Here is a 27,238-nt window from a genome sequence, read left to right as displayed (position 1 = left end):
AGGTAGTTATCTTAGGAGGCTATACTTTTTTTCCCTAGGAATACTACCATTCAAAGCATCTCTTAGACTGTCTGCCAAAGCAGTTGTTGAGATGGGCAGTCAATTTATATTGTAAATTAATTAATTTGGATGTTGTAATTAATTAAAAGAATGCTGTACTACCTACACAAGTGATCCATTATATTCAGTAACTCTGGGCTGTTACTCATATCTCAGAGGACAAGAATATGTCACCATTTAAGGATATCCAAAATAAAGTGCTTTGGACTCTGAAGGCATGCCCCAAAGGAGAGTGCCAAGTATTTTTTAGGAGTTTAAAAACTGTTATAATTTCCTAGAGCTGCCATAACAAAGTCCCACAAACTGAGTGGCTCCGACAATGTAAATTTATTGTCTCAGGTTTCAGGAGGCTAACTCCAAGATTAAGGTGTCTGCAGGGTTGATGCTTCTCTCCTAGCTTCTGGTGGTGTGCTGACAATTTTCCCGGTTCCTCGTCTTTTAGAAGCATCACCCTGATCTGTTTCATCTTCACATGGTGTTCTCCTTGTGTGTGTGTCTCCAAATTTTCCCTTTTTATAAGAACAACAGTCATATTGGACAAGGGGCCCACTTTCCTCCAGTCAGACCTCATCTTAGTTACATCTGCAACAATCCTACGTTCCAATAAGATCACATTCTGAGGTACTAAGCTCTTTAACATATGAATTTTGGGAGGACATAATGCAACCGATCACAAGGATTATGGAAACAATTGAATAATTCAGGCTTTTTATTTTAAAAGATGATCAGAATACTTTTTGTCATACTCACACTGCTGAGAAGCATTGTGTTTGGATGTTACTGTTTTATACATACTTTGTTTAGAAACATTTGGCTTTGAATGAAAACGAATACACAAGATATAGTTTATTGAACAGAAAGTTGTTGGGTTAGTGTCTGTAGGTTCTTCAGTGATTATGGTACTGAACCTAGTTCTTTTGTTTTGTGTGAAAGCTAAATATTGGCTAGTGTTTGTAGTAGCAATCATCAACTAATAAATGCAGCAAACTCCTGCTTATTCCATAAAACAGAAAACAGTACTAATATTTCTGAGGTAGTATTATATAGAAATATATTATGGATATTCAAATATACTATAACTCACTATTAGACATTAAAAGAACAGTACAGGTAGAAGTATAGATGTGTAAATTGAAACCTACTAAATTTCCTAGTGTGAATTGTCCATCTGCTAGTTTTTACCAGTAGTAAGTCAATATGGACAATTATTGGGCCACACATTATGATATAATTTGTATCTGCTTTAGGGATTAATACTGATGCTATGATTATAACTACTATTGATCATGAGATCAACTTACCAGATCTTCCCATAAAGTCTGAATATGGACTAATTCTCTTCAGTTTTACTTTATTTAGCTGAAGACTGTCCTTCATTAAACATTTAATATAATTTTATTGTTGTAAAAATACAATTCATCTTTACTAGTTTGTCTTAGATTGTTTTTACTAATAATACTACTTTATAATGGGATGCTTTACTTTCAGGCTATCTATAATTGCTTGCTCCATGAATTTTGAAATTGAAACAAGCCATACTATTGTGCATGTGCAAGTTGATAGCCCAGATTATTTTGAAAATTTCTCATATTTTTATCTAAAGAATTTTAATAGTAAGCTGGCATTGTCAGCCATGAGATGTTCTTTAGACACAGACTTCCAGCTAAGATGGGGGCTTATTATATCAGAGTAACCTGCTTTTGCGTTTTACAACTAATAACATATACTGATATTGGTAATGATATAGTATGCAATTATATGCATAGTTGACTTACAAAAGAGGATCATATAGTAGTTTTATGGCATAAGTACAATTAAATCTATAATTAAAAATAAGACATAATTCCACTTTGCCCTGGAGAACATATGTTTCCTAATTACAGTGTGTCCAGAGATCGTTCAGTAGGAAGATGAGGGTTCTAAAGGGAGAAATAAGTGAGGAACAGCTGGAGGTATTTGGGATGTTTATTCAGAAGTTGAGAGCACTGAAGGGAGATAGTTGAGATGTCTTCAAATATTTCAAAGTTCATAATTCAGAACAGGAACTAGACTTACACATTGTTGCTCCAAGGGCCAGAAGTTACAGGAAGGAAATTTTGAATCAATAGAAGGAAGACCTTGCTCATCAAAATCCGTCCAATTGTGAGACAGGTTATCTTGTAAAATAACGAGTGTCTCATCACTAAAAATATTGGAGTCAAGGTCAGATAACCATGTCATTGGTAGTGTAGAATGGTTTTTTAAATTAAGAATGAATCCAGACTAGATGAACCACAAGGTCTCTCTTATCTTTCATATTCTGTAAGCTCAGAGATAAAAACTGGCTTTCTTCCTGCAATCATTCTTCAGTAGTCTGAAATCAAGGAAATAAATCATTCTCAACCATCTGGTGGCCTGCATGGTCCCTGACCCAATAATATTTTATGACGCATTTGGAAACCTGTGAAAAATGACAGCAGAAATATAGCGACAATTGCACATTTAGAAATATTCAGGAGCCTTGTTAGGTTTGGCACACAGCTCTTCAAATATCCATAATAAGCTACAAACTTATATTAAAGTATACGTTTAAAAATCTGTAATGAAAATACCTCTGACCCTCAGTTTGGAACTATCACATTCACTCATTCAAAATGATGATAGGATAACCAATATTCATTCAGAATATTTTGTGATTGCCTACTGGGTTCCATTTGCTCTTCTAAATGCTAGGGATATAGTGGAGAGTGTTGCAGACAAAAATTTCTTCTCCTTTGTAACTTATATTCTGGTTATGGATACATACGTTTAACAAGAAGAAAAAACAGCAATAGAAAATAATTTCAGGTGATGGTAAGCACTTTGAAAACTGAACAGGGTAATGTGCTGCAGTTTTGTTGGTGAGGGAGTTACTTAAGATAGATTGTTAGGAATAGACCCTCTTCTGTGTGGGTGATATGTGAACTGAGACCAGTTGAAGCAGCCATGCTGGGGAACAGTGTTTTTGGCCGAGGAAACTGCAAGTATAAAGGCCCACCCTTGAGTGGTCTGGGCCCGTGATTGCTGACAGCCCACTCCCATGTTCTTTGGAATCACCTGTGTAACCACACTCTAAATGCGAGGTGTAAGACTTGGCCTTGGCAAAATATCAGACTCAGATTTAAGTTGGCAAAGCACAAGCCTATGGTATCTCTTGTCTTTTCTCACATGCTGAGTTTTTCATCATATCGGTTACTGTAGTGCAGTGTCTTGACTTGATTTGGAGAAGAGAAGCATAAATCAAAGACATAAAGACAGCAGTTAGAAAATCAGTCTTTATAGAGCAGGGACTCTCAACCTCTTGCCCAGGGACCGGGGCTCTTCTTGGATGGACTTCAAGGAAAAAGTGATACTGCAAAAATTGTTTCCAACATTTTATATCCATTTTTTTTTTTCTAGGAAATAAGAGCCATAGCTTTCATCAGCTCTTCTTGGGGTTCCACATGTAAAAGAATGAAAAAACACAGTTGTAAAGAATAGTTGCAGCACTTACTGTCTCAGATAGGAAACTTAGCATAAACAGCCCCTCTAAAAGGCTGAAATGCCATTTTCCTCCTCTCTGTGCTACGTCAAGAAAAATAAATGGAAGTAAACAGGCTCACAACAGGCTCTGCTTCAAATGGACTGACTCAAAATGTAAAACAAAGAGGGACAGAGCGTCAACTAAAATATACCTCCAGAGACATGTTTCTTTGTTTAGTAGTTAGAAGCTTTCTTCTGTTCAAATATATTGGATGCTTCTTCAGAAAAGTAGTATTCCCGCAGATATATGTAAGGGCTGGACACAGACATGTCCTCCACACTTGTGTGCCTTTGGGACACCTTTCCTTTAGACCCTTAGACTTTCTGTGTTCTGTGTGTTGGTTGTGAGTTTTAAATAATCTTAATAATTTCTACTTTGGCAAACCCATGTGTGCCTCTTTATAAGTTTATTTATTTCTCTCCCAGTGCTAGAAAACATCGATGAATAAAGGAAATTGGGAAGTACAGGGGTGTGGTTGTGAAGGGACGTGACCTTCTTCTCTGAGTCTTGGCTTACAGGAAAAAGAACCGCATGATGACAAGTGGGTGTGGGTTACCAGTGCTCACAGGAGGCAAACAGACTTGTAGAGGTGCTACTCCAGGTCAGAAGTGAGGGTAGCTCATGTTGCTAAAGAAAAAACAAATCATTTAATGACACTCGTTAAAGATGATAAGGAGCCAGTTACGGTGGTTCACGCCTGTATTCCCAGCACTTTGGGAGGCTGAAGCAGGTGGATCACTTGTGGTCAGGAGTTCTAGATCAGCCCAACATGATGAAGTCCTAACTCTACTAAAAATACAGAAATTAGCTGGATTCTGTGGTGCCTGCCTATAGTCCCAGCTACTTGGGAGGCTGAGGCAGGAGAATCGCTTAAACCTGGGAGGTGAAGGAGAATCTCCTCAAACCTGGGATGTGAACCTAGGCGGGGAAGCTTGCAGTGAGCCTAGATTGTGCCACTGTGCTCCAGCCTGGGCGACAGAGTGAGACTTTGTCTCAAAAACAAAAAAATGATGATGAGGAAAACTTTATTTCAGCGGCGATTATCGGGATAGGATTAAGGCCACTGCAGTGTGGTCTTGCAGTAGGGGAGACAGATTAGGCTCAATTCAGAATATAACATGGGAAAGTGGGAATTTATAGTCAAGGAACAGGTTGGGGGTCAGAGGATGGAAAATCATTAAGAGGAAACATGGTGAGGGATGAGATTCTGGCAAACCTTACCTAACAAGACTTGTACTGAAGGCAGGCCAGGGTGATGAGACATCTCTTGGACGATGGGTGGAGAAGGAAGAAGTCAGTTAGATATCAAGGATGATAAAGTATGAAGAATGGGGAGTCTCCGTAAACCAACTTACCAAGATTCTTGCCAAAATTGAACAATGCAGAGACAAACTCCAAAGTCCAAACGTCAAGGTTCGGTTGAAAAAGAACTCAGTGGAGCTTAAATAGAGTTTGGTCATGGAGAGAAACTTTATCAGTGGTGAACCATATGGGATGGGCTGTTTGAGGGTTTTATTTTCTCAGTTGAGTGTTGTACGATGTTTGAGTTGAGAGTCATGAATTCACACTCTGAGCCCTCATCCTGATTAGAAATACTGCCCTCACCTGTCTCCTCTATACTCTGCTGTCCTTGGCAAATGATATTTGTTTTGTAACCAATCTTTTTTTCTGGGCGATGTTTTAGTTCTCAACACTTTTTGTTAACACTCCTTTCCTGCTAACATCTTTGACCAATTAGAAAGATGAGCCAATAGTGTATGTCTATTTGTTTTGACTGACAGAAATAACTTTTGCTTTATAATTTTCATATACAACATTATATTATTATAAATGTTTCCTCATCACTCCTGAGCCATAAGTGGAGACCTGACAGAGTGGTGTGGGAATAAAAGGCCATGATTGGGGGTGGACTTGGCCTTCTGGCAAGCTCCACCTAGATATAAGGTCAATTGTTTTTTCCCAGACAACCCAGCTCTCTGGTTATTAGTAGGATTCTACTTCAGACCAAGTAAATTGCCACACTTGAAACAAAAAATTAGGGGCAAGTATTAAAAGAGAAGGCCAACACAGGGAGTGAGAGGTCATAGCTTAGACCTCTAGCTAGGTAGGTACTGGCTAGTTACACCAACATGGAAGTTGGTCAAGTCTGCCTAGAACAGATTCCCCACTTCAGTGACTAAAAGAAAAGGTAGGAATTAGAAAATCTTTAAGTCGGCACAAAAAAAGGGAGCATGAGACACAGCAGGCAATCCTTAATTGCCATTATCTTTATGACTGAGATACACAATGGGAACACATAGCAGTGGAAGTAACTCTTTGGGCTTCTAATCTTAACGAATAAGTATCCGTAAGCCACATGCAGAAAATATTAGGGTGGCACAGGGCTGAAAAGGGCATTCCCAGCCAAGAAACAATGGGGCAAAGTTAGAGCTGGAAGCAAGAGAACACGGCTGGAGCACGGGTTGTGAGAAGGGCCACGTTTACAGGGATACAGAGGGCAGGGGCTGAATTCTGAAGAGTCCTGTACGTCCTGATAATACGTGGATATTTTATACTGAAGTCTGTGAATAGTTGCCAAATAAAAAGGGAAACATATTCACAAATTTGAGGCATTACTATAAAAAGACGGTTTAGGACAATGTAGTCATAGGATTCTGATTTTTTAATAATGAAAGTTTGTTCTCAGATAAACATCCATAAAGCCTCCTGCTCAGACAGTCAACGGTAGGTAGTTTGCAGTTTGCAGGCTCAGTGATTATTTAGATGGAATACCTCAAGAATTTCCATTCTCAGGGTTCTTTTATATAAAGTCAAAGATGCTCCCTCCTGTCTCTCTGCTGATTTCATTATCTCCTCTGCAAGTAGCTGCTGATGGGATCTGGTTGACTCTGACTTGCGGTGGTATTTGTTTTATCATTCAAAGCCCTGCGGGATCAGTTTGGGTTTGGTAGGGGGAAAGATCCGTTTTTATCTTCAGGCTTTACTTGATCATATCAGGTCTTAAACCATTCTGCCAGTTTTGTTTCAGGTATGCAAATGCATTCTTCTTCTCTTTCACTCTCTTTCTCGACATCATTCAATTGTGAGTTTCCTGTTCTCTATTCTCTATTCAATCAAATGATATTTCCTTTTGGACTCTATTAGTAGAGACTTGAAAATTTTGCCCTTAAAATTTATGGATGTGAAAGCCATGATAGTATTTTGACCTGAAAAGCTACCTTACGAAATAACAGTTTTAGATTTAAGCTTAAACATCATGCTGTTGGCATTGTAGAGAATGAGTTGAGGTGGGGAATTTAAGCTGAAGACTGGGTCCTAAGGCAGAGAAATTGAGGTAGGAAACTGTAGCAGATAACTCATGCTATGGTAGGGGCTGGAATTCAGGTTGTGGCGTTTAGTATGGAGAGGAAGGAATGAATGTGAAAGATATGTCAGCGGTAGAATGAACAGGACTGGCTTATAAATTGGCTGTGGGAGTGAACGACAGGGAACTTGCAAGCATTCTTGACTTTGATTTGGACTCTCACAGATGAGGAAGCCATTTACTGAAGGGAGAGGTTAGAGTTGATTAATTTCCTTTTGGAAATACTGGATTTAAGGTTCTTGTCAGGTATTCCGTTTGCAGAAACCCAGGAGGCAATATGGGCTTCAGAGACAGAACTCAGATAGAGATACAGATTTTGTGTGTACTCATTAAGGAAAGTGCTAACTCAAAATACAATGACTTGGATAAGCTGGGAGTTTATTTCTCTTTCATAGACCAATGACCTGATCTACGCCTCCAGGCAGCTCTGCTGCACAAGTTCATCCAGGGGCCAGAATGAGGAGACAACTTTGCCTTTTAAATACCTTGTCTTCCAAAGTTGGTCTCCAGTTCTAGTCATGGAGAGAGAGTGAGAAGGAGAACTCCCAATGCATGAAGACCTACACTCATCACCACTATTCAGATTTTGTTGGCAGGAACTCACATGGCTTTGCTTAGCTGCAAGGGAGGCTGGAAAATGTGGTCTGGCTAGGAAGCTATGTTCCATTTCTTTCTTTGTTTTTTTTTTCTTTTTTTCTTTTTAGATGGAGTCTCACTCGCTCTTTCACCCAGGCTTTAGTGCAGTGGTGCGATCTCGGCTCACTGCAAGCTCCACCGCCTGGGTTTATGCCATTCTCCTGCCTCATCCTCCTGAGTAGCTGGGACTACAGGCGCCCGTCACCAAGCCGGGCTAATTTTTTTGTATTTTTAGTAGAGTCGGGGTTTCACCATGTTAGCCAGGATGGTCTTGATCTCCTGACCTCGTGGTCTGCCCGCCTCAGCCTCCCAAAGTGTTGGGATTACAGGCGTGAGCCACTGTGCCTGGCCGGAAGTTATGTTCTTATATAAACATTAATTACTGTGTATCAAATGGAGGACAGACTGGGTGGGTAGGTGGGTGGATGGACTAAGTTTACACAGGTGTCATCAGTGTACATGAGGCAATGAAGGTATGGAGGGAAATAAGACCACACCAGGAAATGATGCAATACATGCAGCCAAGGACAGAACTCTGTGGCCTGCCAACACTTAAGGGCAGAGATACTGAAGTTTTGAGATGGTGACTACATGGTAAAGAGCAAGCTGAGTGTCGAAATTTTTTTCTTCTACATCCCAGTTCCCTTATCTCTACTAAGATATTAATAGTACCCACATCATTGTAATATACAAAGATAAATTGAGATATGACATGAGAAACTGTTAGTATACCACTTACCACAGTGGTAGCTGATGACAATAATAACAATAATTTATTAAGGTATTTATTGAAGTAAGTAGAAAATGTATTGATCTATGATTAGATTTTTAACTAGCTAAATTGCCCTTAGTTTTGCTTGAAATGACAGGGAAGTGTGTATTTTCTGGTTATGTGCGTTTGTGCTGGCTGAAGGTAGATTTTCAGGTTAAAGTTTTTGGGACTTGGTCCAGTTTCTCTCTTTGCTTGTTTTAACACCCTCCAACTTCTTATAGATGCAAATTTAAGGTACCCAAATGGGCCCCCATGAGAGAAAATGTGCGCAGGAGGGGTTTGTGAATAAACTCTGCTCCGTCAGCCTGCTGGAACTGACCTAACTAGTGAGCATGGAGCCCTCCGGGTTTTTTGACTTTAGCCTCTTTGTAACTACATTTTTTTTGGTAAAAATGAAAAATGATCAGTAACTGCAGTCTTTTATGTTTCTTTATTCTACCTATGTAATAGGGGTATTGTGAGGGTTAAATGAGATATGAAGATCTTTCATATATTAAGAAATAATAAGATGACTTTTTTCTACTGCATTTTCTATGCACAGCTTTAGTTATCTTTCTGTTCTCCTAAGAGACAGCTAAAGAACAGAAAGTCTTGTAGTGAATTTTATTGCTTGCTGCTTTTTTTAAAGGAAGCATTATTTCCCTGCAGAGCTTAAGATTATCAGTGGAGAACTTTTGCTCTAACCTGTTTAAATCTTGTGAGCTCATTAACTGTTATCATTTACTTCAATTCTAGAAGAAAGAGGATTGAAGATTGTATATTTGCATCTGATAATCGATATAGGTATTTCAAACTTGAGAGTGATGTTTATTTACAAAAACATTAATATTGGCATGTATTGGCACCTAGATTTTATTTATACTTTATCTTGGTAAGCACATTAAAAGGCTGCCCGACTTTTTGATGTGGCCTGTGAATATTGAGTACTGAAAAGCCATGGGTGTTCTTCCAATTTTAGAAACTCATTTTGGAGATAGATCAGAGAATAATTTCAAGTGTATAATTTCCTCAAGTGAAATGAGGCATCCTGACATGCTTTCAAATAGATTCTAGGAAATGTAGGGGATTTGTGATTTTTCTTTTGATAAAGGTAGTGTTATTATTTACAGCTAATGGTTGACAAGAATTTTAATATTGTAGCAAGTAAAGTAGGTTGGCCAACGTGTCTTATTCATACCTTTGAATTATCTGAAGTTATTAACATAGGGCTAACCTACCTTTTTTTAGGAAGAAAACATTTTCAAGTAAAATTAATTCAGAGTATTTTATTTTGAGAAAAGCAACTAAGCAAACTTCGGTTCTTTCCTATTCTGAATAAAATACTCTTTGTGAAATGAAATGCAGTTTTGAATTGTATCATTTGTCTCTCTTTTTACTCTACAGAAATGTTTGTTTATGCAGCTAAATATCTATAAATAGTATAATCAATACATATGAACACATCTATGTTTTTTATCTAGACTTAATGTCTTACTTTTCAAGACAAGCTCACACTGACAAATGTAAACCTTATGCATAATTATTTGACTGGCTCAAAATATGCTCAGGGTTATTTTCAGGTTGAATTACTTCAATAAGAATGATTCAGAACAGAAAGAAAACCCTGGAGCTATTTCAATGAAGAATTTACAGAGTGACTGAGGAGGTCAATCATCTTACACAGACACATCTGGAAACATACTGACTGTCCTCTCAAGAAGAGAACTATTCTTTGCAAAGTTGGTTCTTAACTTTAAGTACTTGTGAAAATGATTCACTGATATTCAGCATGACACCTATGTTAGGCAATTCTTGCACTGCTACAAATAAATACCTGAGACTGGGTAATTTATAAGAATAGGGGTTTAATTGGCTTATGGTTCTGCAGGCTGTACAGGAAGGGTAAGTGATAATGGCTTCTGCCCCTGGGAAGGCCTCAAGGAGCTTTGAGCATGGTAGAAAGCAAAGCGGCAGCAGGCACATCACATGGCCAAAGCGGGAATAGGAGACAGAGATGGAGGGCGGTGCTATGCAGTTTTTTTTTTTTTTTTTCTACTTTATGTTCTAGGGTACATGTGCACAACGTGCAGGTTTGTTACAGACGTATACATGTGCCATGTTGGTGTGCTGCACCCATTAGCTCGTCATTTACATTAGGTATATCTCCTAATGCTATCCCTCACCCCTCCCCGCTCCCCACAACAGGCCCCGGTGTGTGATGTTCCCCTTCCTGTGTCCAAGTGTTCTCATTGTTCAGTTCCCACCTATGAGTGAGAACATGCGGTGTTTGGTTTTCTGTTCTTGCGATAGTTTGCTGAGAATGATGGTTTCCAGCTGCATCCATGTCCCTACAAAGGACATGAACTCATCCTTTTTTATGGCTGCATAGTATTCCATGGTGTATATGTGCCACAATTTCTTAATCCAGTCTGTCACTGATGGACATTTGGGTTGGTTCCAAGTCTTTGCTATTGTGAATAGTGCTGCAATAAACACACACTTTAAAGAAACAGATCTTGTGAGAACTCCATTATCACCAAGAGGATGGCCATTCATGAGGGACCTACCCCCGTGATCTAAACACCTCCCACCAGGCCCTGCTTCCAACACTGTGGATTTTATTTCAACATGAGATGGGTGGGGACAAATGTACTAATTTTATCAACGCCTGTCTGCTGCAAGTTTCTACCTGCCTAATGAGTCAGCAAAGAAATATTTAATTGCATGACTATAGAGAAATTTGTGCTTTTCCTTATATAATTATACTCTATCTTTTAAAATTGAATTTATTAAAGGATATAGGGCAGTATACAACAAAAATACAGTAAATTAATAATAAAATAGAAACAGAATTGGAAAGTCAATGTTAAAGGAAAGAGTAAGTAGATGTGCTTAACATGAAGACAGACACAGTTGCTGTGGCTGAGTGTCCTGTTTGCCTCTCAGCTTTCTGACAGCCTGGGTGAAAAGGAGATACAATCATCACCATAATTCTAATGTTAGGAGAGCAAACATTCTAACCTCAAAGGGAGCAAAATTCTAAATATTTTATCCAGTGGGATTTTATATCTACTACTTTATCGAGAAAAAATATCTTCAATATCATTTTTCACAAATTTTATAGAGCAGTTTCTTATGGTGTTTTCCAATACATATCCTTAAAATATACCTTGGTAGAAAATAATATGCAAAGGCATAAGTTAATATATTGCAAGTTGGCACATTTTGGTGACCTGGTTTGACGGATGGACATAAAGTCCTATAATGTCAACTGATTTCATTTCTTTTAGATAATCTGTAGTTGACACCTCTTTTGGAGAGACTCTTGATAGAGAAGCATAAAATATAGTTTAATGAATTCTGATGACAAGTTTAAGGACTGAAATTCTGCCTTGTTTGAGGAGTTACCTGTATGCTTTTTAAACAAAATGAGGAAATGATCACCTGATATTTTGCCATAAAAATGGAGGAGTCTAACTAGGACCTTTGCTTGGAATAAAGCATACTTGCCTACCTGAGTGTGAAGATAATCTTCAGGGACCAGTGATCTGGAAGGACACCAAGTCCCAACTATGTGAAATGTCAATACAATTGCATGTCTACATTTCTGGGCAACCGAAAAAGCTTTTTTTGTCATTGGAATCCAAAGTCATTTTCAATAACCTTGATTGTCTTAATATTTCTTTGCATTTTATATTTTTTAAAGTTACAAATCAATGTCATTTTCAAAGAAACATTGACAGAATCAACACAGTCTAGAAAAGGATCGACAGAATGATGAAGTGTACATCTTTTGGAAAACTTGAAGACTAGGACTATTTAGCCTGGAGAGGAGAATAGTTAAAGGGAAAGAGATAATTAATTCTTCAGCTGTGACTCTCTACCTTATGGAAAAGGGAAGGGTTGAGAGCAGAGTTAGAACCAGTGCATCCTTCCTTACGAAGAAGTCAGGTTCCAACAAGGAAGTGCTTGTTAAAAATTAGTGTTGTTCCAGTGTGGACAGGACTGTCTAGTGAGGCGGGGAGTCCCTCTCATTAGAACTGCAGTTTCATTCATTGTTTTTTTATTCCCCTGTGAGTCATACTTTCTTGTTTGTTTGCATGTCTTATAACTGTTTTTTTTTTTAAGAGAACAGGATGTTTTAAATAATATAATGTGACAACTCAGAAAATCAGATTTTTCCACCTCTCCAACGTTTGCTGTTGTTTATTTGTTGGTTCGATAGCATTTTCTAAACGAATTCTCTAAAGGCTGTATTCTTTGTCACATATGGTCACTGAAGTTTCTGCTCAGTTAGCTTAGTGGTCAGTTAATGAACGGACAGAGATTTCCTTAGATGCCTTAGATACCTAGAACCAGCGAGTCTCCTGGCCTTTACCAAGGGTGCACAGAGCTTCAAGGTCAGCCAGAGGAGAGATCTTAGGATCTTTGCAGATCTTTCCTGGGCCTATGCACAGCCCCTGAATCTAAGCACAGCCCTATTCATGTGTGTAATTTCCGAGATCCCCACGAATATGCCAGAGCTTTGTCAAGCCCCCTTGTGCACAACTGTTACCAACTGCCTCAGGCAGCCTCAGAGATCAATAGTTACCTCTAACTGTCGTCGGAAACCTCCTGGGGCGGGGGGGGGGGGGAGGGACCAGAGGCTTTCCCTAGTCGAGCTTCAAGTTCAGGTCAAATAAAGACATCCTTCTGAGTGGGGTCTTCCAGGGAACCGCCAGATCAGCCATACAACAACAATCGTCTGGGAATGGGGCCTTGAAGGAGCTGCAACCCCATTCTGCGCCCTCTGGTGGCGGCTAGGCTGCCAGTTCTCACCAGGATTGCAGGCTCTTGGCTTTCCAGGCTACCAAGGGGAGCAGGGATGGGAATAGGGCAAATGAAAATTCCATAGCGCTTGCTGTTCCTAATGAGATTCGGCGGCTTTTCGTGAATAAACGCTCCTCAGATTGCTGCAAGACTTTGGTTAATTTCCAGAATTCTAGAAAAATTGAGGCTAACAGTTTTTTTGCCAGTGTTTTCATTGCTTACATGAGTAGAGATTCTTTGGAGGTCCTTTCCATGCCAGTTTTGCTATGTCACTGTACAAGTGCTTTTTTGCCATGTTTTTAAAAGATAAAAAGTTGAATTCATTGCTTCCAAGGACCCCTCCCATTCTAGAGTGTTCCGTATTAATAGGTCTCATTCCCCAACCATCCTAGGTGATAGAATTTACTGTACCATTTTAAAAATAAATATGATTGTTTAAGATACACTGAAATAGACTTTGAACAGTGCCAAGATATGAAACATAATAAACTTTACTTAATTATCAACTCTGCCTTGTTTTATTCCCAGATTTGAAAAGGAAATATTACTTTTCTGGCACAGTTTCTTAACTTAAAATGAATTAGTCTAAAGGGGTAGGAGATCTTAAGACAATAGAGATACAATGTAAACCCCAGACACTATTGAAAGCGTAAACATCAAGTAATTTACTGACAGCATTTCACAGAATTGAATCATCAGCATATATATTTATTGAATGGTTTACTTTTTTGAGTAACTAATACATTGTTATTAATTATAGTCACCACGTTGTATTGTAGACCTCTTGAACTTATTCCTCCCAACTGGAATTTTGTATCTTTGGTTTACCTCTAATTCTTTTGTTTGCTTTTTTTTGTTTTGCTTTGTTTTGTTTTGAGACAGGGTCTCACTGTGTTGCCCAGGCTGGAGTCCAGTGGGGCAATCTCAGCTCACTGCAACCTCTGCCTCCTGGGTTCAAGCAATTCTCATGTCTCAGCCTCCAGAGTAGCTGGGATTACAGGCATGCACCACCATGCCCAGCTAATTTTTGTATTTTTAGTAGAGACAGGGTTTCACCTGATGGCGAGACTAGTCTTGAACTCCAGACCTCAAGTGATCTGCCCGCCTTGGTCTCCCAAAGTGCTGGGATTACAGGTGTCAGCCACCACGCCCAGCCAGTTTACCTCTAATTCTGAAATCTGTTATAATTATTATTACTAAAATATTAATATATTCATGCTAATTCTTTATTCACTAAAGGTCCATTTTTGTACTAAGTACTGAGAACATAGGTAAGGAATCAGCTAAACATGATCCAAGGCTGTTTTATATCAATTTCTTCAAAGATAGATGTGAGAAAATAGTGCCACATTATTTGGTAATGATGTTAAATGAAGTTGCTATGCAAATTATTTTCCAGATGTCTGAAGCCAAACCTTTTTAACTTAACAAATTTTGAGGTGACTCTTCCCAAACTATGTAAAACATTTCTCTGCTTCATCAGGAAGCTAATGATCTAATGTCTCAGTAGCAAGTAATCATTTTGGACAGTTATCTCATTGTCCTGTAAAACAGTGGCAGCCACCTTGCTCTTGTAGGGTAGAGCTGAGCAGAAGTACTCACTGGTGACATAATGCTGTGCTGCTGGTATTTTCATACTCTTTCATGAAGTGTTGTGCCTCATATTTTTCCATTAATATCTGCTAATCATAGATTTTCCATCTATTTTTAATTTGATCTTTCTACTTTATAATCTGTGAACTGACATATGAGACAAGAGATTGTACCTGTTGGGTTCTTAACATTTATGAGGCACTATCCTAAGTGTTAAAATGTGTCTGTGCATTTAATCCTCCTAACATCTCAGACAGGTAAGCACTATTATCATCTATGTTTTTAGACAAGAAAACTGAAGCACAGAGAGATTAAGTAACTTGCCCCAAATCATGTAGCAGTTCATGATCTTAACCATTATACTATACTGTTGAAGTGGCATCGTCCATCCTGGGTAATACCCAAGGTTAGTAGTCTCAGGCCAAGGAAATCAAGGATGTGAACACACAGGGAGTGAGGTTAAGAGTGGAGGTTTAATAGACGCAAAAAGAGAAGAGCTCTCTCCTGCAGAGAGGGTTCCTGAGTGGGTTTTCTGGTCAGCAAAATGCAGCGGGTTTTATAGATGATCTTGAGGAGGCAGAGTCTGATTTACCAGGGCACGAAAGATTGGTCGGACCAGGTGTACCATTTGCATGGTGCATAAAAATCTGGCCACCCCCACCCTAATATTTTATTATTCTGATGGGTTCTGTACTTGGCTGGCACCATGTTACCTGTTTCTTTACTGTATACACAAAGACAAGGGAAGATGGAGCCTCCATGTTGAACATACCTGGCCCCCAGGTAGCCTTTTTCTATTGGCACAGCTGCTGGCATTCACCTGTGCAAGCTTCCCGCTTGCTTGTCTATGTCTACAGCTCGATTTTTCAGGTAGTTCTTTTAATGATTTTGGAGCTGCTTTTTGTTAAAAGGAAAATTCCACCAAGGACTCTTACCCTCACTATCTGCCTAAATAATTTCTATCTGCTGTATCACTGTGTCATTTAAAAATGCTTATTAAAATGACACATAAACCTAAGAGTGAATGAGCTGTCATAGAGTATTTGAGTGGAACTGTTTGAAAAATACTTAAATTTTGGTGAGTTGTCTTTGTGATGTCTATGTTAGTTTCCCACAGAATGTATGTGTATGTCTGTGTTTGTGCAAATTTCTTGTGTTTGTATCAAATAGGTTAAGGTGGCCAGAGAAGCAACTTTACCAAATCAGTGTTAAGTATTATTAAATCATGAACATTGTGTGCCAGATCTGGCCTAATGCCTTTGTGTGTGTTTGAAGTTTCACTGGAACCCAGCTACATTCATTCATTCACTTACCGTCTATGGCTGCTTTCTTGTGACAGTGGCAGGGATGAGTAGTTGCCATAGAGACCATATGGCCCACAAAGCCCAAAATATTTACTATCTGGCCATCTGAAAAAAGAAAACAAGTAAGTCAACCCCTGCTTTAGATGTTGGGTTTTATACCAGTGGGTCTCAACTTCAGGTTTTGAGAAAGACAAAAGAAGGGGTTGGCTCATTGGAATCAGCTGGACAGGCTTTTCAAAAGCTACACACTTCCCTTTCTCCTTCTTCTCATCAGCTTTCCTTGTTGAGAACCACTGTCTTAAACTTTATGATCCAAATGATTTCATTAACTGGTACAGATTGTTTGCTTTCATTAACTATTTTTGGCCTTCTCTAACATATCTAAAGTAATGTTGACCGTGTATTTCTTTTACAGGGTTGTGGGAAGAAAATGTATTCCTTTTTGAGAGGAACCAAACAACTGCAGGTGCTGAGATTTTTGGGAATCTCCATTGGAGTGACACAAATTCTGGCCATGATTCTCACCATTACTCTGCTCTGGGCTCTGTATTATGATAGAAGGGAGCCTGTGACAGACCAAATGATGTCCTTGAAGAATGAGAACTCTCAGCACCTGTCATGTCCCTCAGTAGAACTGTTGAAACCAAGCCTGTCAAGAATCTTTGAACACACATCCATGGCAAACAGCTTTAACACACACTTTGAGATGGAGGAGTTATAAAAAGAAAAGTCACAGAAGAAAAACACAAACTTGTTTTATTAGACTTGTGAATTTTTGAGTACATACTATGTGTTTCAGAAACAGGTAGAATAAAAATGTTGTCATAAAATAATACCTAAGCATATACTATTCTATGCTTTAAAATGAGCAGGGAAAAGTTTCATGTCATAAGTCACCACCTGGACAATAACTGATGCCCTTAAAATGCTGAAGACAGGCCGGGCGCGGTGGCTCAAGCCTGTAATCCCAGCACTTTGGGAGGCCGAGACGGGCGGATCACAAGGTCAGGAGATCGAGACCATCCTGGCTAACACGGTGAAACCCCGTCTCTACTAAAAAATACAAAAAAAAAAACTAGCCGGGCGAGGTGGCGGGCGCCTGTAGTCCCAGCTACTTGGGAGGCTGAGGCCGGAGAATGGCGTGAACCCGGGAGGCGGAACTTGCAGTGAGCTGAGATCTGGCCACTGCACTCCAGCCCGGGCGACAGAGCGAGACTCTGTCTCCAAAAAAAAAAAAAAAAATGCTGAAGACAAATGTCATACCCACTGTGTAGCCTGTGTATGACTGAACACAGTTATGTTTTGAGGCAGCGTGGTTTGATTAGCATTTCTGCATCCATACAAACGAGTCACATATGGTGGAACTGGAGCTACAGTAAAGGTTGATTTACTTCTACCAACTAGTATAGAAAGTACTAATTAAATGCTAACATAGGAAGTTAGAAGATACTAATAACTTTTATTACTCAGCGATCTATTCTTTTGATGCTAAATAAATTATACATCAGAAAACTTTCAATATTGGTGACTACCTAAATGTGATTTTTGCTGGTTACTAAAATATTCTTACCACTTAAAAGAGCAAGCTAACACATTGTCTTAAACTGATCAGGGATCTATTTGTATATAAGTCTGTGTTAAATCTGTATAATTCAGTAGATTTCAGTTCTGATAATGTTAAGAATAACCATTATGAAAAGGAAAATTTGTCCTGTATGGCATCATTATTTTTAGCCTTTCCTGTTAATAGAGCTTTAATATTCTGTCCTGGGCTTATATTACACATATAACTGTTAATTTAAATACTTAACCACTAATTTTGAAAATTACCAGTGTGATACATAGGAATCATTATTCAGAATGTAGTCTGGTCTTTAGGAAGTATTAAGAAGAAAATTTGCACATAATTTAGTTGATTCAGAAAGGACTTGTATGCTGTTTTTCTCCCAAATGAAGACTCTTTTTGACACTAAACACTTTTTAAAAAACTTATCTTTGCCTTCTCCAAACAAGAAGCAATAGTCTCCAAGTCAATATAATTCTACAGAAAATAATGTTCTTTTTCTCCAGAAAAATGCTTGTGAGAATGATTAAAACACGTGACAATTTAGAGATTCTTTCTTTTATTTCATTGATTAATATACTGTGGCAAATTACACAGATTATTAAATTTTTTACAAGAGTATAGTATATTTATTTGAAATGGGAAAAGTGCATTTTACTGTATTTTGTGTATTTTGTTTATTTCTCAGAATATGGAAAGAAAAATAAAATGTGTCAATAAATATTTTCTAGAGAGTAATGACTTGTCTGTGCCTATTTTTTAATACATTACAAGCACTTAAGCCACTTGAGAAGATTATCAAAGGGAGAAAAACATGAGAAAGAATGATTGCATAAAGTATTAATATTGATTTCCAAACTATAGAACAGACCTATAAGAGTATGTATTTTCACTGAGAAGAGTCAAAAAGATGCCCATTTATTTTTCACTTTTGCTTTTTAGCTAAATGTTAAATAATATACTTGTTTGAGATAATATAAAAATATGCCCATTTGTGTTAATTTATCTTTTCAATGTTTGCATAATCACAGTTTTATAACTATTATTAATTTTTAAGAGAATATGAGTCTCTTAGTTAATTTCAAATTCTCTTCAAATGAGTCAAGGAATACAATACTTGAAATTGACTGCCGTATTTAAAATCTTCCATAGATTTTAATGAAAACTGAGTACAGTACTTGTTCAATCAGAGCCAAAAGCATCCCTTCTAATAACTTCCTCAATGCCCCAAATCCCTGTAATTTCACCTAAAATACCCACGTAACTGAGATAGATATCTATGAGTTTTGTTTGAATTATTTGTATAATGGTCAAATTTAGCGGCTTCTTTTTTTAATATGTCTTACAGTCACAGAAAGAGCAAGCATATAATATGTTGGACTCAGTAAAATGAAAAGTCCTCAAATTACAAAAGTTGCTTTCTACATTTTTAGACCTCAGATATTTTGATGTATTACCTGATTTACTACCCTCTAGAATGGTCAACATAAATTTAGACAATCATTTTGTATATAATACACTTGCTTAATGGGAATGAATGACATTTATAGCAATAGCCCACAAAGCCTCTTATGGTAGCAGTGCACCTGGAATAATAAAACTGCAAGGGAGTTAAAAAAGTGTATTTAATACAGTAGAGCTGAGGGAGTTCACTGTTTGGGTACATTGCAAACAAAACTGTTAACTGTTTCTTTGGGAATTTTTAAAAGCTTTCTTTGGTTAAAAAAATCACCATTTTTTAAAAGTAGAAATTTAAGAAGATTATTTTTAGACTGGTTAACAGTCCATTCAAAGTGCCCTGGAGACTCAGAGATGGCAACAAGAGATGATGTCTGTCCTTAAACACTGTAGAATCTGGGTTAGAGACACTCGTGCTAACCACAGGAAAAATAAATAAGGGAATATACAGCAAGTAGGGCCCTTCTTAAGAATAAGAGATGGAGTAGAGTGGAATTAAGGCCGCTATGCCAAGGCGATGGCCTTCAAGCTGGATCAGAAGGAGCAGTGGAGTCTAGCTAGCTCGTGGAAAATGTTCCATGAGCCATGAGTTTGAGGTTAAAAAGTATACATGATTTTGGAGTTATGACTTATGGTTCAATGTGGTTAGATCATAGAATGCTTGAAGAGATGCCATGGGAGAGCAAATGAATGAAATTTGAGTTTAGGTGCTTTGTTCTGTAGGCTAAAAGTAAAGTCACCGAAGTGATTTCAGAAAGAGAAATGAATATTTCATTAATTTAACTGGATTAGCCAAGTAAGAAAGAGGGGACCAGGAGACAGTTATACTCATTATGCAACTCCTGAGTGGGTGGGTCACCATTGACCACAGTCTAGGTAAGTGGAGCTCGAGAGTTGTACACACTGCAGGTCCTGGCAGGAGACTGGATAGTTTGCTGTTGCTGTGGTCCTGGAGAGGGATAAGGATCCTCACCAGAACAATGGACGTCAAAAATCAAGAGTGCATAAAACAGATCACACCAGGGTGAATCCACAAAAATTGGCAGTAGATAGACCTCAGGGAGTGTGGGACAAGAAGTAAAAGAACTGAAATTTCTGGATTTTGCGCCTGGCAAATTGGCATGGCATTAACCTAGATGGAAGACTGGAGGGGAACGAGTATGAGAGGGTAATTAATTTGGTCTGAGACACAGAGTTAGAGATGCCTGCAGGACATGCAGATGGAGATGTCTACAGGCAGCTGTAAATTTCAGTCTGGAGCTTTGGAGAATTCACTGTCAAGCCTGAGAATTTTTATGCTTTGCTTTCCCATCTCAGGAAGCCTGACAGAAAATGGGCTGGGAACCAAATCTTATATGAGGAGAATCTTAAATAGATTGCCACAGAAGCTTCCTTTTGTCTGAACTCCCACTCCTGTGGATGAGTCAAGGGAGGTAAAAACAAGAAATGATTATACTACTGAATCTTCTCTGGCAAAGGAGCTGCCCCCTTTTTAAAAACACTGCCAACTGCTATGCTGCTTCACCCAACCCTCTTCCTATTGTCATTCTGAGATTTACAAGTAGATTCGTCTCCCCTATGAACTGAGTTCTCATTTCCTCACATCCTAGAAACATACAGAATCTTTGGTATCATCTTGATCTTGAAAGCTTTTCTTTTTCTATTTTTATGTGTTAATTGCAGTCATTCTTTATCTCATACTTTCAGGGGTGCGTACTAGGTACCAGGCACATGTAGGAGGTTCTTTACACTTATTTTCTCTGTTCTTTGCAACTCATTTGCAATTTGCAGGCACCCCACTTTATTTTACAAATGAAGAAGAGGGACTCCAAGAGACTGAATAAATTTACTTAGCTAATATGTGGCAGAGCTGTACTTCCACTCTCCCCATTTTGTGGCATGGTATCTTCACCGACCCGTGGTGAAGCTCAGATGATTCTTTACGTAGAAAAGCCAAATTTCCCTACATGTAAATCAATATCACCAGGCCACTTGATCTCCAGATTTTATTACTACTTCTTTCAAAATGATGCTCTTGTCTAACCTCATTCCTACTATTATTTCCCAAGAACAAGTATAAATTATCTAAAGTATCTTGTACACACACATACACACACAGGCAAATTAAGTTCTTTTTTTTTTTTTTAGATGAAGTCTCACACTGTCACCCAGGCTGAAGTCAGTGGCGTGATCTCGGCTTACTGCAACCCCTGCCTCCTGGGTTCAAGCGATTCTCCTGCCTCAGCCTCCCAAGTATCTGGGACTACAGGTGCGCATTTAATATTTTGTATTTTTAGTAGAGATGGGGTTTCACTATGTTGGCCAGGCTGGCCTTGAACTCCTGACCTCGTGATCTGCCCACCTCAGCCTCCTAAAGTGCTGGGATTATGAGCCACTGTGCCCAGCCCAAATTAAGTTCTTAAATCAACTTTATTGAGATTTTATGTACATATATATAAACACATATACACACACACACACACATATATATGTATATACACACACACACACGCACACCTAGTAAATATACCCCTTTCAAGTATACAGTTAATTAGTTTTGGCAACTATATATACTCATGTAACCACAACCACAATCAAGATCTAGAACATTTTCATCATGTCAAAAAGTTTCCTCTTGCCCATCTCTGATAAATCCTGCAGTCCCCACTCCTAGCCCCAGGCAACACTGATCTGCTAAATGTCACTCAGATTAATTCCTGTGAAACTTTATTCTTATATTGCTGCTTCCTTACTCAAACACTTCCAGAGATTCCTTGTTGTAAGAAAGGCGGAGCTTCCCAACTCATTCATGTATATATTATACGGCATGTTAGGATACGTGAAGCTCAGGGGCCACTGGCCACCCTAGGCCTTGTCTGGCTACCATAAGGACTACGAGGAAGCAATAGCTCAATTCAAAATTTTGGCTGCTACATTACAGATCTCAAAATACAGTGGCTTAAACAAAATAGAAGTGAAATTTTAGCTCATAAAATGTGTATGTGAGTAGCCCAAACTATGGCTGCCCGAAGCTGTCTGGGACTCAGGATCCTTCTCTCTGGCTACTCTACAATGCTGAGGTGTTCGCTTTGCTCACATGGACCCAAGTAGCAGCCTACTTCCACATTTCACACAATAGGCCAGACAATAGGGAAAGTTAAAGGGAAGAAAGAATACCTCTTCCCTTTAAGGACCTACTCAGAAGCACACATCACTTCCATTGACACCACGCAGCTACAAGGAAGGGTTGTAAATGCTTTTTGTTCTGAATACCCATGCATCCCGTTAAACCAGGAATTTCAATGACCACACAGAAAGAATGGGTAATGAGTATTGGTGTCAACTAGCAAATCTCTGCCACACTCCTCAGTACCTGCAGAATAAAGTCTTCCACTACCTGAATTTATTTTTCCAAATCTATCTCCCATAATACTTTCTCAAGTATCACTAGAAACCAGCCAACACGACCAGTCCTAGTCCACTCATTGCCTCTAACATCCCACATATCCCATGTCTCTTTGATTTTGCTCTCATCACGGTTCTTCGCTGGTACAACCTCATCTCCACAATTTCAGCTTGTACTCAACTTTGAAGTCCCAGCTCAGCAGCCACCTATTACATAAAGTTTCTCCTGACTACTCCAGTCCACAACAATTCATTCTTCTCGGAGCTCAGCATTAATTTGTTACCATGACATCTAGTTTGAAGTTTGTATTTTCAATTATATCATCTATATCTATATCTCTATCTATCTGTCTATTATTATTTTTTTCCTGAGACAGGGTCTCACTCTGTCAACCAGGCTGGAGTGCACTGGCATGATCTTGGCTCACTGCAGCCTCTACCCCCTGGGCTCAAGCAATCCTCCCACCTCAGCCTCCTGAGTAGCTGGCACCTTAGGCACGTGCCATTTTTTATATTTATACAGCTAATTTTTTATATTTTTGGTCAAGACAGGGTTTCACCGTGTTGCCCAGGCTGGTCTCAAACTCTTGAGCCCAAGCAATCATCCTGCCCCAGCCTTCCAAAGTGCTAGGATTACAGGCATGAGCCACTATGCCAGGTTACACAGGGGGTCACCATGTTGCCCAGGCTGGTCTCGAACTCCTGAGCTCCAGCAATCCACGCACTTCCTTCTCCCAAAGTACTTGAGTACAGGCATGAGCCACTGGGGTCCAGCTTTTTTTTTTTTTTTTTTTTCTCTCTTTGCTTGTCTATCTGGTCTTTCTTGGGAACAAACATCATGCTGTTTTTTCCCACTCAGCATTTTGCATAGGCCTAGGCAATACGTCTTATGTATCAGTTGCATATCTATTTGTTGTGCATCTAAATTAATGTATGCATGAATTACAAGACAGTTAAATGAATCAAAAGCCATTGCCTAAAATGATTCCAACAAGGAGAAACAGCTGTAAAGGAGGCTATCTGTTTTTCTTGACTGAGACAGAGGACACTGGGTTAGCATGGGCTAAGTACTGACTTAGCTGTAAACGGTTGTAGATTGCATCTGCAGAATGCATTTAAAGCTTAGTCAAATCTTATAAATGTCTGAGTGAACTATCAGATTTTACTTTTAGTCTAACAATATAATAGTGTCCTAGATTTATAAAATGCTTTCACACATAACCCTAAATCCTTTAGCTTTTAAATATACAAATTTCTTTGACTGGTAGTGTACAAAGTAAAAGCTGAGTGCACATCTCTGAAAAAAATCCACGGAGAGTGAGAAATTGGAGCAGATCACCCCTAACTTTGCAATTTCTACACAATTCTAGAAAGTAACTTAAAAAAATAAGTGGCATTCCAAAACTTCTGTGCGAGTGCCCCAAACAGTGCTTTATTTACTCTTCTTATAATCTTAATGAGGTCAGTTTTTTAGCCAAGATAAAGTGCCTATGAAAGGAGATAAGAAATATGCCCCAAATTACATAGCAAGTAAGTGATATTGTTGGGATTTGAACGAGTTTTGTTAAAATTCCAAGTCTGTACTCAAATATTTTATAAGAGAGTTACAATGTTAACTGATGTCCAAAATTATTCTTAATTTTATGGTTATAGCATATTGCTATTTTAATAGATTTCTGCCTTTTGCTAACTAGTATTTATGAATTTTTTGTGTATATTCAACAGTTATATTCATTTGTTTTGTGTCTGAACATATTTATTTTTGAAAATATCAAGGACAATCTAGAGTCCTGTCAATGTTTATTTATTTTATTTTATTCTAAGAATTTGGCAAGTATATATATATCATCTTTAATTCTCTATGATAAAAATATCTTAAATTTATTTATCTCCATTCACATTAAGAGAAACAAAAAAGGACTTCTACTTCCAACCAAGATAAAACAACAAGGAACAGATTTACCCTCCTGCTTGAAATAAACAAACCAACAAAGAACAAAGACTAACATACTTGAAACAATAATTTTTAACACATTGGCCATCAGGGAATAAAGGACAGTGACTTTTAATTTACTGGTAACAAATGAGGTGAGTCCTATTGCTTCCCCCACTTGTTGCTTTGAGAGAGTTTCCAGGATGTGGTGAAGGGAGGGAGAACCTGGGTACAGCCTAGGTGCATAAATAAAGAAGGCATAAATAAAGAACTGCATGCATAAATAAAGAGCCCTATGGATATGGAGTTTCCTCTTTGAGTATTCAGCAGGGTACAGATTAGCATATCCAAGAGGATTAGATAAAAAACTACTGGTACCACAGGGGGCTGGGAATAGTGCCTATTCTCACTAGCCAGACTGGAAAACATCATAATTCACAAGGCACTGGGTGGAATACTCAGAAAAGTCCCATCTCAGTAATGAGAAATAATTAACCTTAGAACAAATGTTACTGGCATCTAACAAATCATGAAAACAAGACCTTAGATTTTGTTTCCACGTAATTTAACTGTATTCAGAACAAACCTCAAGAATATTTATAGAAGTACATACCTATTCAGCACCCAACAAAGAAAAAATTCACGTTTGACATGTCCAATCAAAGATTATCAGGCCTTCCAAAAATTAGGAAAGTGTGATCCATAATGAGAAGAAAATAATCAATTGAAATAGACCCATAACTGGCACAAATGTTAAAACTTGTAGATACGAACATTAAAAAGAGGAGTTATAGAGGTTTTCTACGTGTTCAAAAAATTAGGTAGAAAGAGGAAAGATAATTTTTAAAACACTCAGACTTTCAAAAATGAAAGCTACAATGTGTGACATTAAAATATGCTGGATAGAATTAAAAGCAGATTAGCCATTGCAGAGGGAAAGATTAAGAAACTTCATGACATAGCAACATAAATTATACAAAAGAAAAGAGAGAGAGAAAGAAAAAAAAAGATAAACAGTGAAAAGAGAATCATTGAGCTATGACAACTTCAAGTGGTCTAATATACGAGTAATTGGAGTCTTCAAGGGAGATGAGCAAAGCAAAGATTAACGAAAGAATACTAGAAAACATTTCAAAATTGATATTAAAAGATCCAAGAATATCAAAAGACCCAAGTACACTGAGGCAAAATATAATCAATGTGCTCAAAACCAGTGATACACAGAAAGTCTTTAAAGCCTTCAGAGAAAAAAGTCATGTGATATGCAGAGAAACAAATGTGGGATGACAGTCAATTTCTTGACAAAAACAGTATGCAGGATAACATCTCACATTGAAAGGAAAAAAAGTTCAACCTAGAATTCTCTACTCAGTGAAAATAGATTTCAAATAAAATTAATTTAAAAAAACTTTTTCAGACACACAAAAACTAAAAAAAGTATCACCTGCAAATCATACTACAAGAAATGTTAATAGAAATCTGTGGAAAAGTATGGCAGATGGAAATACGGATTTACAAAATGGGATGAAGAGCACAGGAAATGGCAACTAGATCTGTAAATATATAGGACTATGTTCTTATTACATAAGGCAACAAAAGGAAATTAAGGCCATCCAAACTGCCTGCTTTTGCAGACAACATGATCATCTATGTAGAAAACCCAAAGGAATCTGCAAAAGCACTACTAGAACTAATAAGTGATTTTTGGCAAGGTACAAAATGCAAAGCCAATATGCCAAACTAAGTTGTTATACACTATCAATAAACAACCAGAAATTGAAATTACATAAAATGATACCATTTAGACTAACATAAAAAATATAAAATCACATGAGGTATTTCTGGGTTAAAAAAAAGATGTGTAGGATCCTGCACTTGGAAAGCTCTAAAACACTGTTGACAGAGATTAAGGAAGACCTCAGTAAATGGAGATACATAGTATATTCGTGAACCAGAACACTTAATATTGTTAAGATGATAATTTGCCCCAAATTGATCTTTAGGTTCAATGTAATCCTAATCAAAATCTCTGCATGTGTTTTTGTAGAAATTGACAAGCTACCTGCAAAATTCATTTGAAAATGTCAAAGATCTAAGATAGTAAAATAAATAAAGAAGTTGAAAAATTTTTAAAAGATAAAGAGATAATACTAATGAATTTCAAAACTTGTGATGCTATCAAGAACGTTATAATGGTACTGGTGTCAAGACAGAAAAATAGATAAATGAAACAGTATAGGGGGTACAAAAATAAGCTCTTATGTACATGGACAACTGATTTCTGACATGTATACAAACGCAATTCTTTGGTTAAATAATAATCTTTTCAACAAATAGTGCCAGAACTATTGGAAATCCACATATAAAAATATATTTTTAAAAGGACTGTAATCTATACATTACAACATGAACAAAAGTAATTGAAACAGATCACATACATAAATGTAGAACTAAAACAATAATTAGTTTAGAAGAAAATGTATTAGAAAATCTTTTTGACCTCAGCTTATGCAAAGGCTCCTTAAACATGATACTACAGCACAGTCCATAAAATAAGAAATTGGTAAAATGTAGTTTATCAAAATTTTAAAACCAGTGCTCATTAAAAGGTACCATGAAGAAAATTTAAAAAGTCATTGACTAGAAGAAAATATTTATAAGACACATATATGATAAATATCCGATTAAAGATCATATCCAGAATATATGAAGAACTCTCAAACTTCAATAACACTAAAGCAAATTCCAATTAAATAGGTAAAATATTTGAAGAGGCGCTTCATAATGAAGATACACAGATGGAAAATAGATGTATAAAAA

General features: G+C 37.8%; 1 protein-coding gene across 7 annotated transcripts in view; it reads left to right on the top strand.

Annotated features, from left to right (window-relative positions):
- Positions 1–27,238, top strand: part of TSPAN12 (tetraspanin 12) — a 107,760-nt gene that overhangs the window by 53,452 nt on the left and 27,070 nt on the right. For 4 of the 7 annotated variants that reach the window (XM_015134784.3, XM_015134785.3, XM_028846204.2 and 1 more), the window contains one exon: positions 16,474–18,360. In XM_015134784.3, coding sequence (XP_014990270.1) covers positions 16,474–16,779 — 306 coding nt within the window. In that variant the 3' untranslated portion in view covers positions 16,780–18,360. Of the gene's footprint in view, positions 1–16,473; positions 18,361–21,228; positions 21,350–27,238 lie in introns of those variants that run through there. The other 3 variants (XR_013415502.1, XM_077997206.1, XM_077997208.1) reach the window with 1 other exon arrangement.

This window comes from Macaca mulatta, chromosome 3 (genome assembly GCF_049350105.2).
Source record: "Macaca mulatta isolate MMU2019108-1 chromosome 3, T2T-MMU8v2.0, whole genome shotgun sequence".
NCBI classification, from domain to species: Eukaryota; Metazoa; Chordata; class Mammalia; order Primates; family Cercopithecidae; genus Macaca; species Macaca mulatta.
The sequence above is the reverse complement of the archived record's forward strand: the minus strand, read 5'-3'. Positions and strand labels throughout refer to the sequence as shown.